At 46.3% G+C, this 22,761-nt stretch overlaps 1 protein-coding gene across 3 annotated transcripts in view; it reads left to right on the forward strand.

Annotated features, from left to right (window-relative positions):
* Nucleotides 1–22,761, forward strand: part of SLC25A26 (solute carrier family 25 member 26) — a 146,720-nt gene that overhangs the window by 118,589 nt on the left and 5,370 nt on the right. For all 3 annotated transcript variants that reach the window (XM_079795780.1, XM_079795781.1, XM_079795782.1), the window contains 3 exons: nt 14,460–14,529; nt 20,205–20,269; nt 21,816–21,889. In XM_079795780.1, the coding sequence (XP_079651906.1) occupies nt 14,460–14,529; nt 20,205–20,269; nt 21,816–21,889 (209 nt within the window). The remainder of the gene's footprint in view (nt 1–14,459; nt 14,530–20,204; nt 20,270–21,815; nt 21,890–22,761) is intronic.

Genomic DNA, 22,761 nt, shown 5'->3' on the forward strand with positions numbered 1-22,761 from the left:
AACTCCCAGAAGAAAACAGGCAGTCATCTCCTTGGCATTGGTCTTGGTAATGATATATTGACTCTCACACCAGAAGCAAAAGCAACAGTAAATAAGTGAGACTGCATCACACTAAGATTCTGCACAGCAAAGGGAACCAACAAAATGGAAAGACAGCGTCCTGAATGGGGAAAGTGTTTGCAAGTCATATATCTGATAAGGGACTAATATCCAAAATACATACACATCTCAATAGCAAAAAACCCCCAACAATCCAATTTAATATTGGGCAAAAGATCTTTGGAGACATTTTTCCAAAGACACACAGATGGCCAACATTTACATGAAAAGATGCTCAACGTCATTAACCAGGGGAATGCAAATCAAACCCACAATGAGATGTCACCTCACACTGGTTAGAACAACTATTATAAACAACTAGTGGCCCTGCGCACGAATCTGTGTGCGAGTAGCTCGCTGCTGCTTGCCTCAGCTGGCCGCCTGGCCCACCGCCACTCGTAGCTCTCCACTGCAGGTAGCTCGCTGCCCCGCCCTCCTGTAGCTCTCCACCCCTGCCCCACCCTCCTGTAGCTCTCCACCCCTGCCCCGCCCTCCTGTAGCTCTCCACCCCTGCCCCGCCCTCCTGTAGCTCTCCACCCCTGACCCCGCCCTCCTGTAGCTCTCCGCCCCTGCCCTGCCCTCCTGTAGCTCTCCACCCCTGCCCCGCCCTCCTGTAGCTCTCCACTGCAGGTAGCTCGCTGCCCCACCCTCCTGTAGCTCTCCGCCCCTGCCCCGCCCTCCTGTAGCTCTCCACCCCTGCCCCGCCCTCCTGTAGCTCTCCACCCCTGCCCCGCCCTCCTGTAGCTCTTTGCCACTGTAGCTTGCTGCCCCGCACTCCTGTAGCTCTTTGCCGATATAGCTCCATGTACCACCCTCCTGCTGATTGGTTGTTATGTGACGGCATCCTGACGAATTTGCATATCACCCTATTATAAGTATAGATACAAGAAATATAAAAAGACAAGAAATAACTTGTGCTGGCAAGTATATGGAGAAAAGGGTGCCCTTGTGCCCTGTTGGTGAGAGTATAAATTGGTGTAGCCACTGTGGAAAATGGTCTGGAAGTTCAAAAATTCAAAATAGAACTACCATGTGATCCAGCAATCCCCTTTCTGGGTATTTATACAAAAGAAAAACAAACAAACGAAAAAACCTAACTCAAAAGGATATCTGCACCTGTGTTCATTGCAGCTTTATTTACAATATCTAAGATATGGAAACAACCTAAGTGTCCATCTGTGGATGAATGGATAAAGAAGTTGTGGTGTGTGTGTATGATGACTGAATATTATTCAGCCATTAAATAGAATGAAATCTTGGCTTTTGTGATAACATGGATGGACCTTGAGGGCATTATGCTAAGTGAAGTAAGTCAGACAAATACTGTATGATCTCTTATATGTATAAATCTTAAAAACCAAACAAAACTGAAGCTCATAAATACAGAGAAGAGATTGGTGGTTGCCAGAGGCATGGGATGGGGGATGGGAGTAATTGGTGAAAGGGGTCCAAGAGTAAAAAGAAAATAAATAAAATAGAACCAGTAAATTACACGCAAAAAAAAAGTTGTTCAAGTTGACAAAATAAACATGTCCATTTCTGTAGCAACCCTCTCAACTTTACAGGTATATTTTCAGTAGGGAATTATTGAGAGTAGGAAATTAGTACCAACTTTGATTTTCTTCTTTCAGTTGTGGTATATTTGATCATTCATAAAAATATTATGCCATCATCAGTAGGTCATTACACTATTCTAACCATTATAATTAATATATTTGAGTCTTTTTATGATAATTGTCTTAATTATTGCAATTCATACCACCCAGTGCAGAAAGGTAAGAAAAAGAAATAAAAGGCAATAATCCAATTGGAAAGAAAAGCTATCTTTATTCATAGACAATACTAGAAGCCCGGTGCACGAAATTCGTGCACGGCGGGGGGTTGTCCCTCAACCCAGCCTGTACCCTCTCCAATCTGGGACTCCTGGAGGGCAGTCGGACATCCCTCTCACAATCCAGGACTGCTGGCTCCCAACTGCTTGCCTGCCTGCCTTCCTGATTGCCCCTAACCGCTTCTGCCTGCCAGCCTGATCACCCCCTAACCACTCAGCTGCCAGCCTGGTTGATGCTTAACTGCTCCCCTGCCAGCCTGTTTGCCCCCAACTTCCCTCCTCTGCCAGCCTGGTCACCCTAACTGCCCTCTCCTGCAGGGTTGATCACCTCCAACTGCCCTCCTCTGCCAGCCTGGTCACCTCTAACTGCCCTCTCCTGCAGGGTTGATCACCTCCAACTGCCCTCCCTTGCAAGCCTGGTCCCTCTCAACTGCCCTCCCTTGCAGGCTGGGTGCCTCCCAACTGCCCTCCCCTGCTGGCCATCTTGTGGTGGCCATCTTGTGTCCACATGGGGGCAGGATCTTTGACCACATGGGGGCAGCTATATTGTGTGTTGCAGTGATGATCAATCTGTATATTACTTTTATTAGATAGGATAGAGGCCTGGTGCACGGGTGGGGGCCAGCTGGTTTGCCCTGAAGGGTGTCCTGGATCAGGGTGGGGTTCCCTTGGGGCGTGGGGCGGCCTGAGCGAGGGGCCTGTGGTGGTTTGCAGGCTGGCCACGCCCCCTGGCAACCCAAGCAGAGGCCCTGGTATCTGGGATTTATTTTCCTTCTACAATTGAAACTTTGTAGCCTGGAGCGGAGCCAAGCCTGCTGCTCCCTCCGGGGTGGGGCGGCATCCATTTCTGTGGCAGTTAATTCACCTTCTACAATTGAAACTTTGTAGCCTTAAGCGGGTGGGCCCAGCCAGGGTGTGTGGAAAGCTTTGCTTCCCCTGTTGCCGCCGGCAACCCTGGCCTGCTCTCTCAAGCTCCATTCTGCCGCCATTTGTTTGAATTTGTTTACCTTCTATAATTGAAACTTTGTAGCTTGAGTGGAGGCTTAGGCCTGCAACGGCTATGGAAAGCTTGGCTTGCTCTGTTACCTGGGAAACCTTGCTCTCTGTGGCTGTAGCCATCTTGGTTTGGGTTAATTTGCATACTCGCCCTGATTGGCTGGTGGGTGTGGCTTGGCTGGTGGGTGTGGCTTATGTAGCGGAGTGATGGTTAATTTGCATATTACCATTTTATTAGAGAAGATGATCATTGATACAGAAAATTTGATGGAATCTATAAAAAGCTATGCGAGCTGGTAATTTTAGCAGTGTTGCTGGATACAAGGTATTAGCAACAAACAGAAACTAAAATTAAAAAACTACTGCAGTCTCATCAAAACATGAAATACTTAAAAGATAAATCTGACAAAACCAACCCAAGACCTATATACTGAAAACTATAAAATCCTGTTGAGAGAAAATGATGGAGGCTTAAGTAAGTGGAGAAAACTACCATGTTTTTGGGTCAGAAAATTTAATATTGTTAACACCTCCATATTCTCCAAAATGATTTACAGGTCCAGTGCAAGTCAGATGAAAATATCAGCAGGATGTTTTGTAGAAACTGATAAACTGATTCTAAAATTCATACGAAAGTACAAAGAACCTAGAATAGTCAGAGCAACTTTGAAAAAGAATGGAGTTGGAGAACTAACACAACTGATCTTAAGATTTATTATAGAGCTGTAGTAGTCAAGAAAGTATCACATTGGTATCAAGATGCATATGTGGATTACAGCAAAATAGAGTGTCCAGAAATATACCCAAACAATTGATTTTTTATAAAAGTGAGAAGGCAGTTCATTGGAGAAAGGAGTCTTTTCCATTTACTGGAACAAGTAAATACCCATATGTAAAACAAAAGAACTTCAGTCCATATGTTGCAGCATACATAAAAATTAACTCAAAATGGGTGATAGATCTAAATGTAAAACCTAAAGACAGAACATTTCTAGAAAAAAAACGGTGAAAAAATGTTTGTGGCCTGAGTTAGGCAAAGATTCTTGGATATGTTACCAAAAGCAAAATATGTAAAAGGGTAATTTGGTCTTCACCAAAATTAAATAATTTTGTTTTTTGATAGATGTTGTTAAGACAATGAAAAGGCCAGCCACAAATAGGAAGCAATATTTGCAAGTGATTTTTATCTAGAATATATAAAAACTCTCAAAATTCAATAATTAAGAAAACAGAGAACCCAATAAAAATGTGCAAAACATTTGAATAGAGATTTAAGAAAATACATGGATAGAAAAAAGTATATGGAAGAAAACCTCAACATCCTTAGTCAGTAGGTAAATACAAATTAAAAGCTCAATGAAATACTACTACACACCAATTAGAATGATAAAAATTAAAAAATACTGACAATGCCAAGTGTTTATAAGGATGTGGAGTAACTGGATCTGGTTAGAATGTAAACCGGTACAACCGCTTTGAAAAACAGTTTGGTAGTTTCTTAAGTTAAACATATGCATACCATGTGATCCAGCTATTTCCCACTTCCCTTTTCCACAGGGAAATGAAGGCATGTGTCCATATAAAGACATGTGTCTAAATGTTCATAGCAGCTTTATTTGTAATAGCAAAAAACTGGAAAAATCTAAATGCCCATCAACAGATGAATACATAAACAAATGATACATCTACACCATGGAACATTACTAACTAAAAGGGAATGAACTATTGATATCCACAATAATGTAGACAATTCATGCAACAATTCTGAAGGAAAGAATCCAGTTTCTCAAAAATGAATGTATGAATCATTCATATAAAATTCTAGATAAAGCAAACTAATCGAGAGTGACAGATCTGATTGTTTAGGGGCTGGCAAGGAATGACAGGGTCACAGAAAACTCTGGGGTGATGAATAGGTTCACTTTCTTGATTGTGGCAGTGATTTCACATGTATGCATTTGTCAGAACTTGTCAAGTGGCACACTTTAAATATGTGCAGTTTATTGGACATCACTTATATCTCAGTAAAACTAAAAAGGAAGAGTGAGAACAGGCTCTGCTGTTAGAAAGACCAGGTGAAAGAGAGATAATATCAGGACCCAACTCTTAGGGTCTTTGTGAGGAGTGTGGGATTTTTAAAAAATTATCTTTATTATTGAAAGTATTACAGATAATGTCCTTTTTTTCTCCCCCTTTGACTCGGCTCCCTCCCCCTCCCATGGCCTTCACCACACTATTGTCTTTGTCAATGAGTTATGCATATAACATCTTTAAATAATCTCTTCCCACCCTCCACCACCCCCGCCCACACCTTTCTTCTGAAAATCATCAGTCTGTTGTATGCTTCCAAGTCTTCCAGATCTATTTTGTTTGTCAGTTAATTTTGTTCATTAGATTTCACATATAAATGAGAACATGTAATATTTGTCTTTCTCTGACTGGTTTATTTCACTTAGCATAATACTCTCCAGACCTTCAATGTTGTCTCAAAGGATAAGAGATCCTTCTTTTTTACATCTGCGTAACATTCTTTTTTATCCACTCATCGACTGATGGGCACTAGGGCTGTTTCCAGATCTTAACTATCCTATCTAATAAAAGACTAATATGAAAAAGACCGTACCTCCGCTACACCCACAAGCCATGCCCACAAGCCAATCAGGAGCGAATATGCAAATAAACCCAACCAAGATGGCTGAGGCCACAGAGAGCAGGAGGGAGGCTTGGGTTTTCCCGGCAATGGAGGAAGCCAAGCTTTCCGCCTGCCCTTGCCGGCCCAGGCCTCCACTCAATGCTACAAAGTTTCAATGATAGAAGATAAATAAATGCCAACAAAAATGACGGCAGCCACAGAGCTGGAGAGAGCAGGAGGCTTGAGTTGCCCCCGGAGATGGTGAAAGCCAAGTTTTCCGCCTGCCCTGGCCCGCCCAGGCCTCCACTCCAGGCTACAAAGTTTCAATTATAGAAGATAAATAAATCCCAACAAAAATGGCTGCGGCCACGGAGCAAGCAGGAGGCTTGGCTCCACTCAAGGCTACTAAGTTTCAATTATAGAAGATAAATAAACCCCAGATACCAGGGCCTCCGCTTGGGTCACTGGGGGGCGTGGCCGGCCTGCAAACCACTACAGGCTCCTCGCCCAGGCCACCCCACGCCCCAAGGGAACCCCCACCCTGATCTGGGACACCCTTCTGGGCAAACCAGCTGGCTCCCACACATGCACCAGACCTCTATCCTATCTAATCCTATCTAATAAAAGAATAATATGCAAATTGACCATCACTCCAACACACAAGATGGCTGCCCCCATGTGGTCAAAGATGACTGCCCCCATGTGGACACAAGATGGCCACCACAAGATGGCCAGCAGGGGAGGACAGTTGGGAGGGACCAGGCCTGCAAGGGAGGGTAGTTGTGGGCGATCAGGCCAGCAGGGGAGGGTAGTTGGGAGGGACCAAATCTGTAAGGGAGGGCAGTTGGGGGCGATCAAGCCTGCAGGGGAGGGCAGTTAGGGGTGACCAGGCCGGCAGAGGAGGGAAGTTGGGGGCAACCGGGCCTGCAGGGAAGGGCAGTTGAGGGGGACCCAGGCCTGCAGGGGAGAGCAGTTGGGGGGGACCAGGCCTGCAGGAGAGGGCAGTTAGGGGTGACCAGGCCTGCAGGGGAGGGAAGTTAGGGGCAAACAGGCTGGCAGGGGAGCAGTTAGGCATCAATCAGGCTGGCAGGGGAGTGGTTAGGGTGTGATCAGGCTGGCAGGCAGAAGCAGTTAGGGGCAATCAGGAAGGCAGGCAGGCGAGCAGTTGGGAGCCAGCAGTGCTGGATTGTGAGAGGCATGTCCCAGTGGGATCGGGCCTAAACGGGCAGTCGGACATCCCTTGAGGGGTCCCAGATTGGAGAGGGTGCAGGCTGGGCTGAGGGATACCCCCCTGCCCCCCATGCACGAATTTTGTGCACCTGGCCTCTAGTCTATGTATATAAAAGGCTAAGCAACTGGCCAGTAGGTATGATGCACACTGACCACCAGGGGCCAGATGTTCAACGCAGGAGCTGCCGATCCACAGCAACTTTGCAGAGTGTCCTCTTGCACACCGGGACTCCTTGGGGGATGTCAGACTGCCAGTTTCGGCCTGATCCCCGCAGGCCAGGCCGAGGGACCCCCACCTGCCAGAGGGATCTCACTCACTCTGCAGACGCCCTTCGAGCTCCGGTGCCAGCCCAGGTGTGGCCAGCCAGGGAGGGACTGAGGGAGGTTGGCTCCAGGGCATGTCCAGCCTGTCTCGCCCAATCCCACCCCACCGGCCACCTTCTAATTAACTTCAATGTGCATGAATCCGTGCACCAGGCCTCTAGTTGTAAACAATGCTCCTATGAACATTGGGGTACATATTTTCTTTTTGATTGGTGTTTCAGGCTTCTTAGGGTATATTCCTAAAAGTGGGATCATTGGGTAAAATGGCAGTTCCATTTTTTAAAATATATTTTTATTGATTTCAGAGAGGAAGGAAGAGAGAGAGAGATATAGAAACATCAATGATGAGAGAGAATCATCGATCGGCTGCCTCCTGCACGCCCCCCTACTGGGCATAGGCAGTTCCATTTTTAATTTTTTTAGGAAATGCCACCCTGTTTTCCATAGTGATTGTACCGATCTGCATTCCCACCAGCAGTGTATTAGGGTTCCTTTTTCTCCATTAGGTGGATCCTCGTCAGCACTTGCTGTTTGTTGATTTATTGGTGGTAGCCATTCTGGCAGGTGTGAAGTGGTACCTCATTGTAATTTTAATTTGTATCTCTCTGATGATTAGCTATGTTGAGCATTTTTTCATGTCTCTTGGCGATTGGTGTGTCCTCTTTAGAGAAGTGTCTATTTAGGTCCTCTGCCCATTTTTTAATTGAATTGTCTTCCTTTTGTTGAGTTGTATGAGTACTTTATATATTTTGTAAATTAACCCCTTCAGATGTATCATTGACAACTATGTTCTCCCATACAGCGGGTTCCTTTTTCATTTTGTGATGGTTTCTTTTGCTGTGAAGAAACTTTTTAGTTTGATGTCGTCCCATTTGTTTATTTTTTCCTTGGTTTCTCTTGACCTCGGCATTGTATCAGTGAAAATTATGCTATGTGAGATGTCTTATATTTTGCTGCCTACGTTTTCTTCCTGAATTCAAGGCTTAAATTTAAGTCTTTTACCCATTTTGAGTTTATTTTTGTGTATGGTGTAAGTTCTATCATTTTTTTCCATGTACCTGTCCAAATATCTCAATACAATTTATTAAAGAGATTGTCTTTACTCCACTGTATGCTCTTGCGTCTTTTATCAAATGTTAATTGAGCATATGCCTTGCGTTGATTTTTGGGTTCTCTGTTCTCTTCCTTTGCTCTGAATGCCTGTTTTTGTGCCAGTACCAGAGTGTTTTTATTACAGTGGCTTTGTAGTATAGTTTTATATCCAGTATTGTGATCCCTCCAACTTTGTTTTTTTTTCTCAAGATGGCTGTGGCTATTCAGGGTCTTTTTTGGTTCCATATAAATTTTTGGAGTATTTGTTCTAGATCTGTGAAATATGCTGTTGGTATTTTAATAGGGATTGCATTAAATTTGTAGACTGCTTTGAGTGGTATGGGGACATTTTAATGATATGAATTCTACTGATCCATGAACATGGTATATTCTTCAACTTGTTTATATCTTCTTCTATCCCTTTTTTCAACATTCTGTAGTTTGCCAAGTACAGGTCTTTTACTACATTGGTTAAGTTTATTCTTAAGTATCTTAATTTTTTTTGTTGCAATGGTAAATGAGATTGCTTTTTTAGTTTCTCTTCCTGATATTTCATTATCGGTGTATAAAAATGCCATCTATTTCTGAGTGTTAATTTTGTATCCAGCTATATTGCTGAATTCATTTACAAAATCTAGTAGTTTTTTGGCAAAGGCTTTAGGTTTTTCTATGTTCAATATCATGTCAGCTGTGAATAATGACAGTATTAAGTCCTCCTTTCCAATTTGGATGCCTTTTATTTCTTCTTGTCTGATCACTGTGGCTAGCACTTCTAGTACTCTCCTATATAATAGAAGGCCAAGATGCAAATCGACCATACAGCAGAACAACCGGTCGCTATGATGCACACTCAAGCAGGAGCTGCCCCCTGGTGGTCAGTGCACTCCCACAAGAGAAGTGCCTCTCAGCCAGTAGCCGGGCTCATGGCTGGCGAGCACAACGGCAGTGGCGGGAGCCTCTCACGCCTCCACTGCAGGCGGGCGGTAAGGAGCGAGTGGTCCCAGACTGTGAGAAGGATGTCTGACTGCTGGCTTAGGCCTGATCCCCGGGGGAGTGGGCCTAAGCCAGCAGGCGGACATCCCCCAAGGGGTCCTGGACTGTGAGACAGCACAGGCCGGGCTGAGGGAGCTCCCCACCCTAGTGCACAAATTTTGTGCACCGGGCCTCTAATGTTGAATAAGAGTGTTGAAAGCAGACAGCCCTGTCTTGTTCCTGTTCTTAGGGGAAATGGTTTTAGTTTTTGCTCATTGAGTATGATTGATGTTGGCTGTAGGTTTGTCATATATGGCCTTGATTATGTTGAAGCATGATTCCTCTATTCCCACTTTGCTGAGAATTTTTATCAAAAATGGGTGTTGTGTTTTGTCAAATGCTTTTTATGCATCTATTGATATGATATTGTGATTTTTGTTTCAATCTGTTTATGTGAATTTTTGTTTCAATCTGTTTATGTTTATTAATTTGTGATATTGTACCAGCCTTGCATCTCCAGAATAAATTTCACTTGGTCATGGTGTATGATCTTTTTAATATATTGCTGGATCTGATTTGCTAATATTTTGTTGAGGATTTTAGCATCTATGATCATCAGGGGTATTGGCCTGTACTTCTCTTTCTTTGTAGTGCCTTTATCTGGTTTTGGAATTAGGATAATGCTGGCCTCATAAAGAGTTTGAAATTGTTCCTTCCTCTTGGATTGTTTGGAATAGTTTGAAGAGTATAAGTGTTCGTTCTTCTGTGAGTGTTTGGTAAAACTCCCCTATGAAGCCATCTGGACCAGGGTTTTTGGTTGCTGGGAGTTTTTCGATTACTGCTCCTATTTCATATGTTGTTATTGGCCTATTCTGGTTTTCTGATTCTTCCTGATTCAGTTTCGGGAGATTGTATTTTTCTAGGAATTTGTCCATTTCATCCACATTGTCCAGCTTGTTGGCATATAGTTGTTCATAGTATTTTCTTACCACCCTTTGTATTTCTGTGGTGTCTGTTGTTACTTCACCTCTTTTGTTTCTGATCTTATTTATTTGGATCCTCTCTCTTTGTTTCTTGATGAGTCTAGCTAAATGTTCATCAGTCTTGTTTATCTTTTTATAAATCCTGTTTATCTTATCAGTGGTTTCATTGATCTTTTGTGTTGCTTTTTTTAGTCTCTGTGTAATTTATTTCCACTCTGATCTTTATTATTTCCTTCCTTTTATTTACTCTGGGCTTTTCTTGTGTCCCCCTTACCCCCCTCCTACCTATATATTTCTTTAAGTTGTAGGGTTATATAGTTTACTAGAAATTTTTCTTGTTATTTTTTGTGGTTTGTTTTTTGTTTTGTTTTTGTTTTTGTTTTTTTATGTAGGCCTGTAGTGCTATGAACTTCCCTCTTAGGACTGCTTTCATTGTGTACCATAGTTTTGGAATTGTTGTGTGTTCATTTTCATTTGTTTCCTGAAAGTTTTTTAATCTCCCTTAGATCTTATAGGTAACCCATTCATTGTTTAATAACATGCTATTTAGCCTCCTTGTGTTTGAGTATTTATGGGTTTCTGTTGAGAAATCTAGTGGGAGCGCCCCCTTGTAAGGAACTCTGTCTCTTGCAGCCTTTAAGATTCTTTCTTTGTCTTTAACATTTGACAGTTTAATTACGATTTGAGTGTGTGTGTGTGTGTGTGTGTGTGTGTGTGTGTGTGAAGGAATCTTTTTGGGTTGCTTTTGATTGGGACTCTCTGTTTCCTGGACTTGTTTGACTTTTTCTTCACCCAGTCAGGGAAATTTTCTGTCATTATTTCTTCAAACAGATTCTCTATTCCTTGCTCAGATTCTTCTTTTCTGGCACCCCTATGATGCAGATGTTGTTATGTTTTATATTCTCCCAAAGCTTTTTTAAACTCTCCTCCTGCTTTTTAATTTTTTTTCTGAATTGCTGCTCTGAATGGGTGGGTTTTTGTTTTTGTTTTTGTTTTTTCTACCTTGTCTTCTAACTCGCTCATTGGGTCCTCCATTTCTTCTAGTCTAGTGTTGATTCCTTCTAGGGTATTCTTTATTTCAGCTATGTCATTCTTCATTTCTGGTGGATTCTTATTCATACTATCCCTTTTTCATACTGGTGTAGTTCTTACTCAGTCCCACATAGTTCTAATTAAGTTGCTTAGATTTTTCACTAAGTTGTTTGAATAACCTTATAACCATTACTGTGAATTCTTTATCTGACAAATTGCTTGTTTCCATTTTTAGTTCATTTTCTGGTGATCCCTCTTTTTCTTTCATTTGGGAGTTTCTTTGTCTCCCCATTTTTGCTGTCCCTTTGTATTTGTTACTACATATTAGATCAAACTGCTATGCCTCCCAGTCTTCGTGGGGTGGCCTTATGTAGTATGTGTTTTGTGGGACCCAGTGGTGCAGTCTCTTAGATCTCCCAAGCTGGGTGCACTAGGAGTGTCCCTATTGTGAATTATTTGTGCTCTCTGTTGTAATTGGGTTTTGAATGTTGTTGCCCCATTTGTGGATGGAATCGCATCTTAGTCTGGCTGACTGAGGCTCACCACCGACCATATAATGCAAGCAGTTGTGCAGGTGCTGACAGAACAAATCAAAACAAGAAGCAAAAGAAACAAAACAAAAACACCAAAACAAACAAACAAACAAAAAACACCCTACAATGACAACAAAAGCAACCATAAAAGAAGAATTAGGAAAGAGAAAAGAGAACAAGAATAATAGAAGAAAAGAAAGGAAAAAAGTATAAGAAAAAAAGGGGGAAGAAAAAGCAATTTGAAATGGCAGAAACGAAATAAAGAAAATAAGAATAAAGAATAGGGGAAGGAAAACAGTGTACAAATAGAGGAAGAATAAATAAGAAATGGGGGGAAAACATGAGACAGAAGGAAAAATAGAGTAAGAAAAAGGGAAGAGAAAAATTAGATATATGAAAGAAAAATAAAGACTAAAAGAATAGAAAATCAATAAAGAAGAAAGATAAAGAAGATTAAGAAAAGAACGGTGAAGTGGTCATCTTAGAGTTCAGTGTCTCATGGGAGCTCCCTTGGATCCTGCTCTCTGGTGTCTGGAGCTGACGGTTGTGTCTGCCAGTCTGGGCTTCCCTGGGAGGTCCTTAGGTGCTAGCCACTGTCAGAGACTGTCTTCCCTTGACTCTCAGCAACCTCTTTGAAGCTTTAAGGGCTCCACAGTTTGTGTCTGTCTCCATAGGACTTGGCAGCAGCAGGAGGACCCAGGCTGCACTCTAAGGCCGGTTTGTTAGCAGCAAGGGGCCAGGGATGGGTCAGCACATTTCTCCTGGTTTCCTGGTCTCTGCCTACACCTGCTTTTGCATAGCAGCCAGCTGTCCATCTTAATCACTCAACAAAGGGCTTTAGGCAGAATGAGGATTATAGACCTCTGGGTTTCCCGTGAGGGGGAGGTGCCATTCAGATTTCAGGGAAAGTGGTGGGTGTGTTTCGAGTCCCAGAGCTAATCCTATGAGAGTGACCCAGAATATTTCCCTGCCCTCGGGGTGGAGATCCTCGTATTCAGTCCAGTGGGATCAGCTGGATACCGGGAGTTTCTATCAGCTCTCCTGTGAGGGGAAAGCACCAGTCAGGTTCCCGGGATAGTGGGGTGGATGGCACCACCCCAAGCCAGTCACTGATGCTCCCGGAGACTGTTCAAACCTGTAGACTTGGCCTCTGCTGCTGTCTCCTCTGCGAAGGTCGAGGTGCAGGGTGTGGCAGGCCGGGCTGTATCACTAGGGTGGAGTTTCTTCCTTTTCCTGACCTATGGCTTCTGGGAGGGGCCTGCACCTCTCAGGAAAAATGTGTTTTTCGTTTTGGGGGCGTACTTCTGAATGCAGGACTCTATTCCATGTCTCCCCGCAATGCTTCCCACCCCAGCCTCTCCTTAGGCACCCTGAGTCCGCACTGCCCTCCCTCCCTCGGGTGAGGAGCTGCAAGTGAAAATCCTGTGCTCTGGGTTAAAAAATCAACAACAACAAAAAGCCTGAGGCTTTATCTCAGACCTGCTCTGCTTTCCCCAGCAGCCAGAAGCCCTGCTGCCTTTCACCGGGGATGGTACTGGGCTGCTGTTCTCGCGCTGGTGCTCCGGGCTGTGGTGGCCGGCCTGGGTTCCAGGCCTGAGTCTTCTCAGGGAAAAAGCCCTCCCATGGCCGAGCGATCTCTCTTCCCTCTTGGCCTGCTGCTGTGGAAGCTGGGCCAGCCCCTTTCCACCTCGCCCTTCCTACTGGGCGCCAGGTGTTTTCTGTCCTTCCTGGATACAAGCCTCCTCCTCAGTTGGTAATTCTGGGTGAATGTTCCCCATTTTAACTTTATTTCCAGTCTGGCCCTGGAAGGAGGTGCCAGAAAGGTCTGCCTATTCTGCCACCATCTCCTCCCTGACTGTGCTTCCAGGACGTGGGTGTTATCAGCGCTCAGAGATTGGGCCAGGCTGCCTCAGCTATGTGACTGTAAATGCTTGGTGAGCAAGGCACAGTGTCTGAGCCACCACTTCGCCTAATTTCAAACTTGGCATGGTTATTTAATTGTATAATCCTCAACTTCATGAACAATACAAACAATTTTTTTACAAACTTTAATACTTAATTAACAGAATTAGCAGCCTTCAAACATGCAACATGGATAAAGATTGAAAAAACAACTGAAGAATTTTGGCATACGCTGCTCTGGACTAATTTGTGAATTATGACATTTATATGTTCAGGATTATATGGGAAATATTTACAATGTTATATTGTCTTGGCCTGGCCAGCATGGCTTAGTGGTTTAGCGTTGACCTGTGGTTCATGGAGGTCATGGTTCAATTCCCGGTCAGGGCACATGCTCGGGTTGTGGGCTTGATCCCCAATGTGGGACGTGCAGGAGGCAGCTTATCAATGACTCTCTCTCATCATCGATGTTTCTATCTCTCTCTCCCTCTTCCTTCCTCTCTGAAATAAATAAAAATGTATTTTAGAAAAAAATTTTTAAAATATATATTTTTATTTATACACATGTGCACAGTGTGTGAGTATATGTGTTGTATATCATACATACTCCCCCAAAAGTGTTTCCTTTGAGCTCTCTAATGTAGCTACCACCCCTGTTTCTTTGTCTTATTTTAGAATGCAGTTAAGTCCTTGGGAAAATCACTTATGTCATCAGTGAGGAATGCCACCAAAATAGCTTCTCACTTAAGTTCCCATCCCTAGGGCTCACCCACAGGAGGTTGCGATAAATTCAAATATTTAATAACTTGTCTTTTTCTTTCTCTTTAACACAGGCCCTCTGGTCCTGGAGGCAGGATCATGTGGTGGAATCTTGGCAGTCAGCAGTCTGTGGAGCTTTTGCAGGTGCAAAGGATTATATTATACTGGGAAAGACCAAAGAGGGGGGAAATGTGAAAATATTAACTATGCAAAAACAACATTCTTTAGAAATTCCAGATTGTTCAGATGAAGAGAGTTCCACTAGTTGTTTGAGAAAAGAAAGTGTCTTAGGAAAATGAAAAACCTAAAAAGGTGTCTCCTTGAAAGACAACCAATTTGTTTTTGACAAATTTTTCGTTTTCTTTTATCTTTATTAAAGCCTTCACTCAGGCCCTGGGATCATCTTGAAGATGATTTATAAAGTCCTGTGTGGGACGCGGCTGGCTGTGGGGCAGGGCTGCCTGTGCAGCTGCCTGCCCTGAGCAGTGCTGGGGGTTAAGCGAACCCTGCAGCAGGCAGTGACTCACGGCTGTGACATGTTTGACAGCATCGCAGATTAACTGGTATCAGGAGGGGGGCTGTTCCCCGGTGTACGGAAGGCTAAACTGCTGTGTAGAAAATAGGGACATCGAAACATCTGGGCATTTTCTAGACATTAACCAAAGAGCAAAGTGACAATATGCAATCCTGTGTCATCCATCACTACATCATAGGCCTTTTCCAGTGAGGTTCTAATGAGAACTCAGAGGCTGTATGGAATTTAATAAGTGACAGCTTTAACATTCTAAGAGAGAAATTAGAATTGTAGTTAATATAAATCAAAGTGGAGGTTTGCCAGAAAGCTGTGAATTGCTAGTGTAGATGTGAAGCCAGTAGTACGTTGATAGATATGAAGTTTAGATGTCAACTTCATTAGAAAAGAATTATTTTTTCAATTTGTTTAATGGTTGTTGGATTGGGTTTGTTGTTGTAGTGATTAGGAAAACAGGGAACATACATTTTATAGGATTCTTTATTAATAATTGGGCCCACTTGACTTGTAGAATTGGTAATCAAAAATAAGAATGTTGCCTGTAGACATGAAGCCAGCTCACAGTGAGATGCAGGGGGTTTGTTTCCATGTGACACAGTCATCCGCTATGCCAAATGGGTCAGTGGTCTGGACTGGCTTTCTGGAGGGCAGGCAGGTGTCATTCCCCTCCCTGGGTGGGCAGCGGGACTCCCTCTGGGCCTGGGGACTCAGGGAGCAGTGGAGAATGTGGTTGCCTGGATGAGGAAAGGCCACTTTTTAGTTAACAATACCATAAACCCTCCTCATGTCCAATAGGAAGTATCTATTCTCCGGCCCCATTCCTTAAGTAACTGATTCAGGTATTTGCTTACAATGCCTTGTTTCTATTAAGGAAATGGCATTCATCACCATTCTTTTTTTTGGAATAATGCTCTCTAACAGGCACTAAGCACTTAGATTAGTCAGAAAGGGGAAGAACCTACGAGATGCCCACTGATCTTGGATCCTGGGGGCGAGGCCCTTGGAGGAAGGTGGCTCACTGTGTCCAGTGACAGCAGAGAAGCCACCACCTGAGCAGGAAGGGCTTGCTCAGAACCACACAGCCCTGCAGGCCAGCTGGTTGGACTTAACAAAAGTTGTCAAGTCTCCGTTCTGCCTTTGACTAAGGATTGAGGCTTTGGGGCCGTCCTGGGCACCAGCTCTCTTACCTGTGACGTAGAAGCAGCCCTCCCTCCCTCCCTCCCTCAGGGATTCCAGTACTCTAGCATGTGTTAGGACTTTGTAATTGGTAAAACTGAACAGACCTAAGGAATTGTTCCTATTTCAATAAGAACAACCAGCACCCAGGAAATGAAAACTGTCACAATAATTTCACTTGCGTTGAAAGAATAGTATTAACAAAGTTACTGTACACAGTCATCTCCTCTAATACAGTCATCTTACTTTTTCAGCTGAGGTTCTGATAAGTGAAGGAGTTTATCCATGGTCTGCAAAAATCCATTGTCAGGACACCCACATATATTTAGCAAAAGATAAAATACATTTCTTGTTTATACCCCTTTTGTTCTGAAAGGTTCCTTGGTACAGTGTTGACCCTGAGGAATTAGTTACTACTTTAGACCTTTCTGAAAGATCACCGCCATTAGGAAACACTCCCGATGGTGAGGCTGACCTTCCGTAAGGGTTGCTGCAGCACTGCCTCCCAGCCGCAGAGGGCTCGCCGTCCGGGCCGCCCTCTGAGGTCGCACAGGCTGGCCGGCGCACTTTCGGACTCTGCAGTGGTACGTGGCCATAAAGCAGCGGGCAAGCTGGCCCTCACATCAGAAGCCAGGTTTCTCGTTCCTGTGTGCCTGGTCCATCTGGGCCTCCCTGGCACTCTGTGCCCGTGCACTGCTTGGCACAAATATCCAGAAGTGGCCCCTGAGATTGGAGGTGTTGATGGCTTGTCATGCTCAGCAGGTCCCTTGGGGTTAAACTAGGAAGAAAAAGGACTTTGCCAACTTCCACGCTTCAAGTTAACATCTAAACATAAAATCGTAATTCAGCGTAAGTAATGGTGACATTTGCTATTAGAGTGGTAATTGTTATTCTAGTACTCTCTGATCAGTTTCTTATAATTAACACCGATTTACATTCTCTAAGAGAGGAGAGTGACAGAGATGTAGATATGGATAGACAGACAGACAGGTCTTCCCATGGTTTGAAATTCTAGAATAGGGTGAAGGTTTATCTGGGTAAATGGAAGGCCCAGCACAATCTTTAAAACAAACACATTGGATGGTGAAGCCCTAGCCCTGCCCTGGGCCTGTTTGGAGGGAGGGGCCGGCAGGGACCACGCTGGCAGCTGCTGCTCGAGGGGCAGCTCCAGACCTGCCCTGGGACCTGGCCCCTTGGTCTGGAGAGCTCAGCAGTCACACGCACGACATCTGGTTCCCTGCATCTGCCCCTGGAAGCAGTTCTGACCTTCCAAAGAGCCCGATGCAGAGCGGCCCAGAGAACATGGTTTCCTTGGGGTCTGAGCACTGAAGCAGCCACGGTTGCCATAGCGGACGGCTGTCCTGGCCAGTGTGCTAGCGTGTCCCTCAGTTGTTACCAGCACTTCACCTTTGGAGAGCAGGATGTTTTAACTAAAGTGCCAGTCCTCCCCCCATCCCCCCATATGACCAGTTACTTTAGTACGTGACCTTCACACCTCCTTCCTGCCACCTCATAAAAAATGGCGAGGCCTGTGACTTGGAGAATCTTTGATATTTGAAGATATTCAAATTGATTAGCAACTTCCATAAAATAGCTTTCCTCATGGTAGTAAAATAAGACCTATTTAAGCATATGTGCTTTTGTCTTTAACATCTCTTCACATTACTTGATGAGACAGAAATCTCTAAGAAAATCCGCAGGCATCCACAGTAAAGGCACGGGAACTTTGCTAATGGCCAAAGCCCGTTTGACTTGCAGTATCCAACTTCATTAGAAGCAGACACTTCACTGCAGGCCACTCATCAAGCTGAGCGGTCAGCTGGGAGTGTCCTTGCCAACCTTTCAGTCATCTTGGTTGGTTGAGGACAGATTGTGAACATTTTCAAACAAGAAAAAACGGTGTATGCTCTTCTGAGTTTTAACAAGTGGATCAATTTTAATGTCCAATATCAAAGTCTATGTAGTGAGAAAGCTGAGGCACACACGGCTGTGAGGCCCCACACTCTCCATTATCTGTGGTCCCGGGGCCAGCTGTCCGCAAGATCAAACCCTCCACGGCAGCGCCAACCAGGCCGCGTTCCAGGCACAGAGCCGGCACAAATAGCAGCTTGGAGCTCCCCCGTACCTCCTTTTCAGAGGACACGTTGAAATCTTCAGTTGTGAAAACTACAGACACTTGTCCAGGGCACCCGGGAAGCATTTTGAGGCCCTACTATGTGTGCTGGCTGAGACATGAAGAACCTCTGCCCACCCAGACAAGAGCTCATTACGTTGAGCACCAGTGTGCGACAGGTACCACTCTAGACACATGCGTGGACTCATTTAACCTGTGTCACCTTGCTGTCTGCATGTCCCGGATGAAAAATGGCGCTACTGGAAGTCCCAGTGGCCAGAGCTGAGATCTGGAGTCAGACAGAAAAGCCCGCGTCTCAGCTCTGCGAGGAGGGAAACTCGGTGACTTACGCTCTCCGCGCTTCGCTTCCCTCCTGTGTCTGGGGCAGCCAGATGCCTGTCTGCCCACAGGGCTCCTTCCCATGGCCAGTCCGCCTGGAGAGCGGGGGAGCCCGGAGAGCGGGGAGCCCGGAGAGCAGGGGAGCCCCCCGGAGAGCGGGGAGCCCGGAGAGCGGGGAGCCTGGAGAGCGGGGGAGCCAGGCTCTTTCTGGCCCTGAAGGAGGGTTCTCAGCCAGGCCCTGCAGCCAGTGTGGGAAACAAGACAGTCAGGGGTGGGGGCCCAGCGTCAGTGCCGCCTCCTTCCTTAAGATTTTTGTCTAAATGGATGTGAAGCCTTCCTGGACCCTTTTCTGTACTGACAGTACATATACTCTTTAGTGAAGAATATGTGGTTTAAAAAATTAAAATGGTAGGATTTCAGGACTGGGTCCACAAAATTTTAAAATACTTGAAATGTAGCCAAGACTTTCAGTTATCAGGCAACTTTTGAGTCTGCAGAAAAATGTTTCACATACTCATACAAAAGTGGCTTAAAAAGGGAGACTCATATTCATGTTATTGGTCCTCGTTAGCCCTAAATGTGTGTCATTTGTGGGTAACCAAAAGTGGAACATAGAAGCATAAGTGGGTACGTCTTTAAAAAGTTGTCATCTCAAAGTTACCAGATGGAGGAGGTTCATGTAATGATTGCTCTTCAGCTTATTTAGAAAGATATTTGGCAGAGATCACATGCCCTTCTTGCCCACATGCCACAGAGCTGGAGGAGAGGTGCTATTTCTGGAGCATCCTTCACACATGTGCTCTGTGCAGCCTCTTACAAAACTGCCCACTTCACTCGAGTTCATGGGTGCTGCGTCTGTAAAAGTCCTTTGAGTTTATTATTTCTACCTCCTGAGGGCCTCCCGGGGTTTCAAACCTATCTTTGTATCAGATTAATTAGAATATTGGCACCATGTACTGTGGGTTCTGTTTGTTGTTGTTTTTTAGCTGTCCAAAGATTGGACCCATTTAAAATGTGTGGGTTTTCGACAGTCCCGGGTGGCATGGGAGAGGAGGTAGGAAGGAGCCACGAGGTAGCGGCTCTTAGGGCAACACTGGCTCCGCCCAGATGCAGAGTGGGCTGAGCAGCATCGTTCCCCACTGCCTGCCACCAGAAGCCTGACGCACGGAAAGCTTTACTCTTTAAACCTTTTTACCTCAAAGCACCCAGCCAGTTTATACCAGAAATCCCCACCGCGATAGACATGTTTGCCCACCTTGCCTGAGAGCAGAAGCGATGGGAGCGTTTTGGAGTCAGATAAAGAACAGTGGCCGCAGGAGGCCTGGCCTCGGGTCCCTGGGAGAGGCCGTCTCACTGCGAGCAGGTGTCTGCTGCAGACGCGACCATGTGGACACAGCTGTTTCCTGCTCCGCAGAAGAGCAAGGCTGTGGTGGGCCTGAGCAGGGAAAGCATGACCTGGTCACCTGGCCATGCAATGCGGGTTCACCACAGAAGCAGTGGCGTGTGGGTACATGTTTTCATGTGGCATCCTGTTCTTGAACCAATCAAGTGGACGTAGTGATAAAAGGACTGATTTGGGCCGAGTTATGGGGAATGTAAAATAAAATCTATACAGTACCATGTAATAAACAGCCCTGTGCTCGGGTTTTATGTGCACAGGTGGATTCGCAGCTGTGGTCACCACGCCCCTGGATGTGGCAAAGACAAGAATCATGTTGGCGAAGGTAAGTGGTAAAATAGAATATTGGCACCATATACTGTGGGTTCTGTTTGTTGTTGTTTTTTAACTGTCCAAAGATTGGACCCCATTTAAAATGTGTGGATTTTAGACAGTCCCGGGTGGCATGGGAGAGGAGGTAGGAAGGAGCCACGAGAGGAGGTAGGAAGGAGGTAACGAAGGCACAGCCGCCGCTCCTACCTGCTGGCGCTAGGGCTCGTATGGACACAGTGACCGAAGCGGAACACTGCCCTGTGCCAGCAGCTGTGCTGCCTGGGGGGCCGCCGGCAAACAGTGTCCATCATTGTCACACGGCCAGAGCCCACAGCATTCCACCTCTCCGGTCATTTCCGGCCATGTCCCGGGAGCAGGCAGGGCTGGCGGGCCTCTGCTGGGAGCGCACTCAGGTCTCTGAGCCCAGCGCCTGGACCTGCTCGTGCCGTGGGCAGGTGAGTGGCTGCGCAGCCAGGCTCGGCCTTCACTGGGCGAACTAGGACTGTTGTCAGAACTTAAAATTTTTTCAGGAAAAAGAAAGCTACAGACTTCAGGGGATGCCACACATATAACATATCTGGACCAAAACAATAAAAAATAAAGTCATTCCCTTGTGGAAAAATGAACAAGAGCAGAATTCTGGCATGTGGTCCGACGGCCAACCTAAGAGCCCAGCCAGGTTTCACGCTGGGCGTGGCGCTCTGTAGTAAGTGTGCCTGTTAGCTACTCAGGAGCGTACCAGGTTTCACACTGGGCGGGCGCTCTGTAGTAAGTGTGTGTCTGTTAGCTACTCAGGAGCGTACCAGGCTTCACACTGGGCGTGGCGCTCTGTGGTAAGTGTGCCTGTTAGCTACTCAGGAACGTACCAGGCTTCACACTGGGCGTGGTGCTCTGTAGTAAGTGTGCCTGTTAGCTACTCAGGAACGTACCAGGCTTCACACTGGGCGTGGCGCTCTGTAGTAAGTGTGTCTGTTAGCTACTCAGGAGCGTACCAGGCTTCACACTGGGCGGGCGCTCTGTAGTAAGTGTGTCTGTTAGCTACTCAGGAGCGTACCAGGCTTCACGCTGGGCGTGGCGCTCTGTAGTAAGTGTGCCTGTTAGCTACTCAGGAGCGTACCAGGCTTCACGCTGGGCGTGGCGCTCTGTAGTAAGTGTGTCTGTTAGCTACTCAGGAGCGTACCAGGCTTCACGCTGGGCATGGCGCTCTGTAGTAAGTGTGCCTGTTAGCTTCTCAGGTACGTTTCCTAAGCGACCATTCTTCTCAGAGACCTGACGTGGCTCTCGGAGACCTTCCTGCTCGGGTGGCACGGGAACTGCCTGGTTTGCTCTGCCCTTCATGCGGCCATGAGACGCCAGCAGAGCAGCGGGACCACCAGCGCTGCCCATGGGCTTAATGTGAGCCCTTCTGGTGTAGCGACACTCAGCGGTCCTGACTCCCCCGAGCCCTCCCTCAGTTTAGAACCGCCCTAGATGAGGGTAGCAGGTTGCCTGCCTCTGAGGACACCCGTCAGCTGGGGACTTGCACAAGATAACGGCCTCCTCTCTGTGCTTCCATGCAGGCCGGGTCCAGCGCGGCTGGCGGGAACGTCCTCTCCGCCCTGCACGGGGTCTGGCGCACCCAGGGGCTGCCAGGGTAAGCACGAGGGGTGCGCGGCGGCTTCCTCTCCACCAGCTGGTCCCCCTGCAGCCTGACGTCGGACACACACCTATCCCGTCTTCTGCTTATGCCCTGGTCAGGGTCTCTTTATTTATAGTGGACAAAACATGGCATTTGCTTTTGCTTGTGTCAGACAATGTTGCTCAATCCAGGGATGCGGTGTCCCAGCCAGGTGAGGCCCAGCCCTGTCCACCCTGACTTGAGATGCGGGCCACGTGCGCCCTGCCCGCTCTGGGTGCCCTGGGGAGACAGGCGCCCAGCTACGTGATGCAGGGACCCCAGGGGGCGAGCATAGCACTCAGAGGGAGCCTTTGTGGGCTGGGCACTTAACTGATCCTGCACAAGTTACCTCAGCATCCCGCCGTGCTCACCCCTCGTTGGAGACACACCGGGCTGCTATCAGCTGAGCACCCCAGACCTTCAGCATCACAGCCTTAGGCGCCCTCTCTCCAAAGTGCTGTTTCAGCATTGCTCATACCACACAAGGTTACCAAGCGCTGGGGTTGGCACAGATACAAAGTTGCCATTTCTCTCTGGAATCATCAGCAGGAATTTTCCTGAGAGCAAAGCAGCAGTCCCGTCTGGAGCAGGGTCGGGACTGAACCTAGTGACAGGGCCGGCTGGTGAGGACAGACGCAGAGGGTGGTGGGGCCGTGTTGATTGTCCATTGGATTGCGGTTTCATGAGCACTCGGCAGGTGTGTGTTTCAGCCAGTGGGTAGTTTGGGGACCATTTGCCTGCTGGCCAGGTCCCAGGTAAGACAGTTGCAGCAGAATGGCCCATCCTCTGCTCAGAATTCCCAGCTGGGAGTCTGGCAAGCTGGCAGGGATGGATGGATGGATGGATGG

This window comes from Cnephaeus nilssonii, assembly GCF_951640355.1.
Source record: "Cnephaeus nilssonii genome assembly, chromosome: 17".
Taxonomy (NCBI): Eukaryota; Metazoa; Chordata; class Mammalia; order Chiroptera; family Vespertilionidae; genus Cnephaeus; species Cnephaeus nilssonii.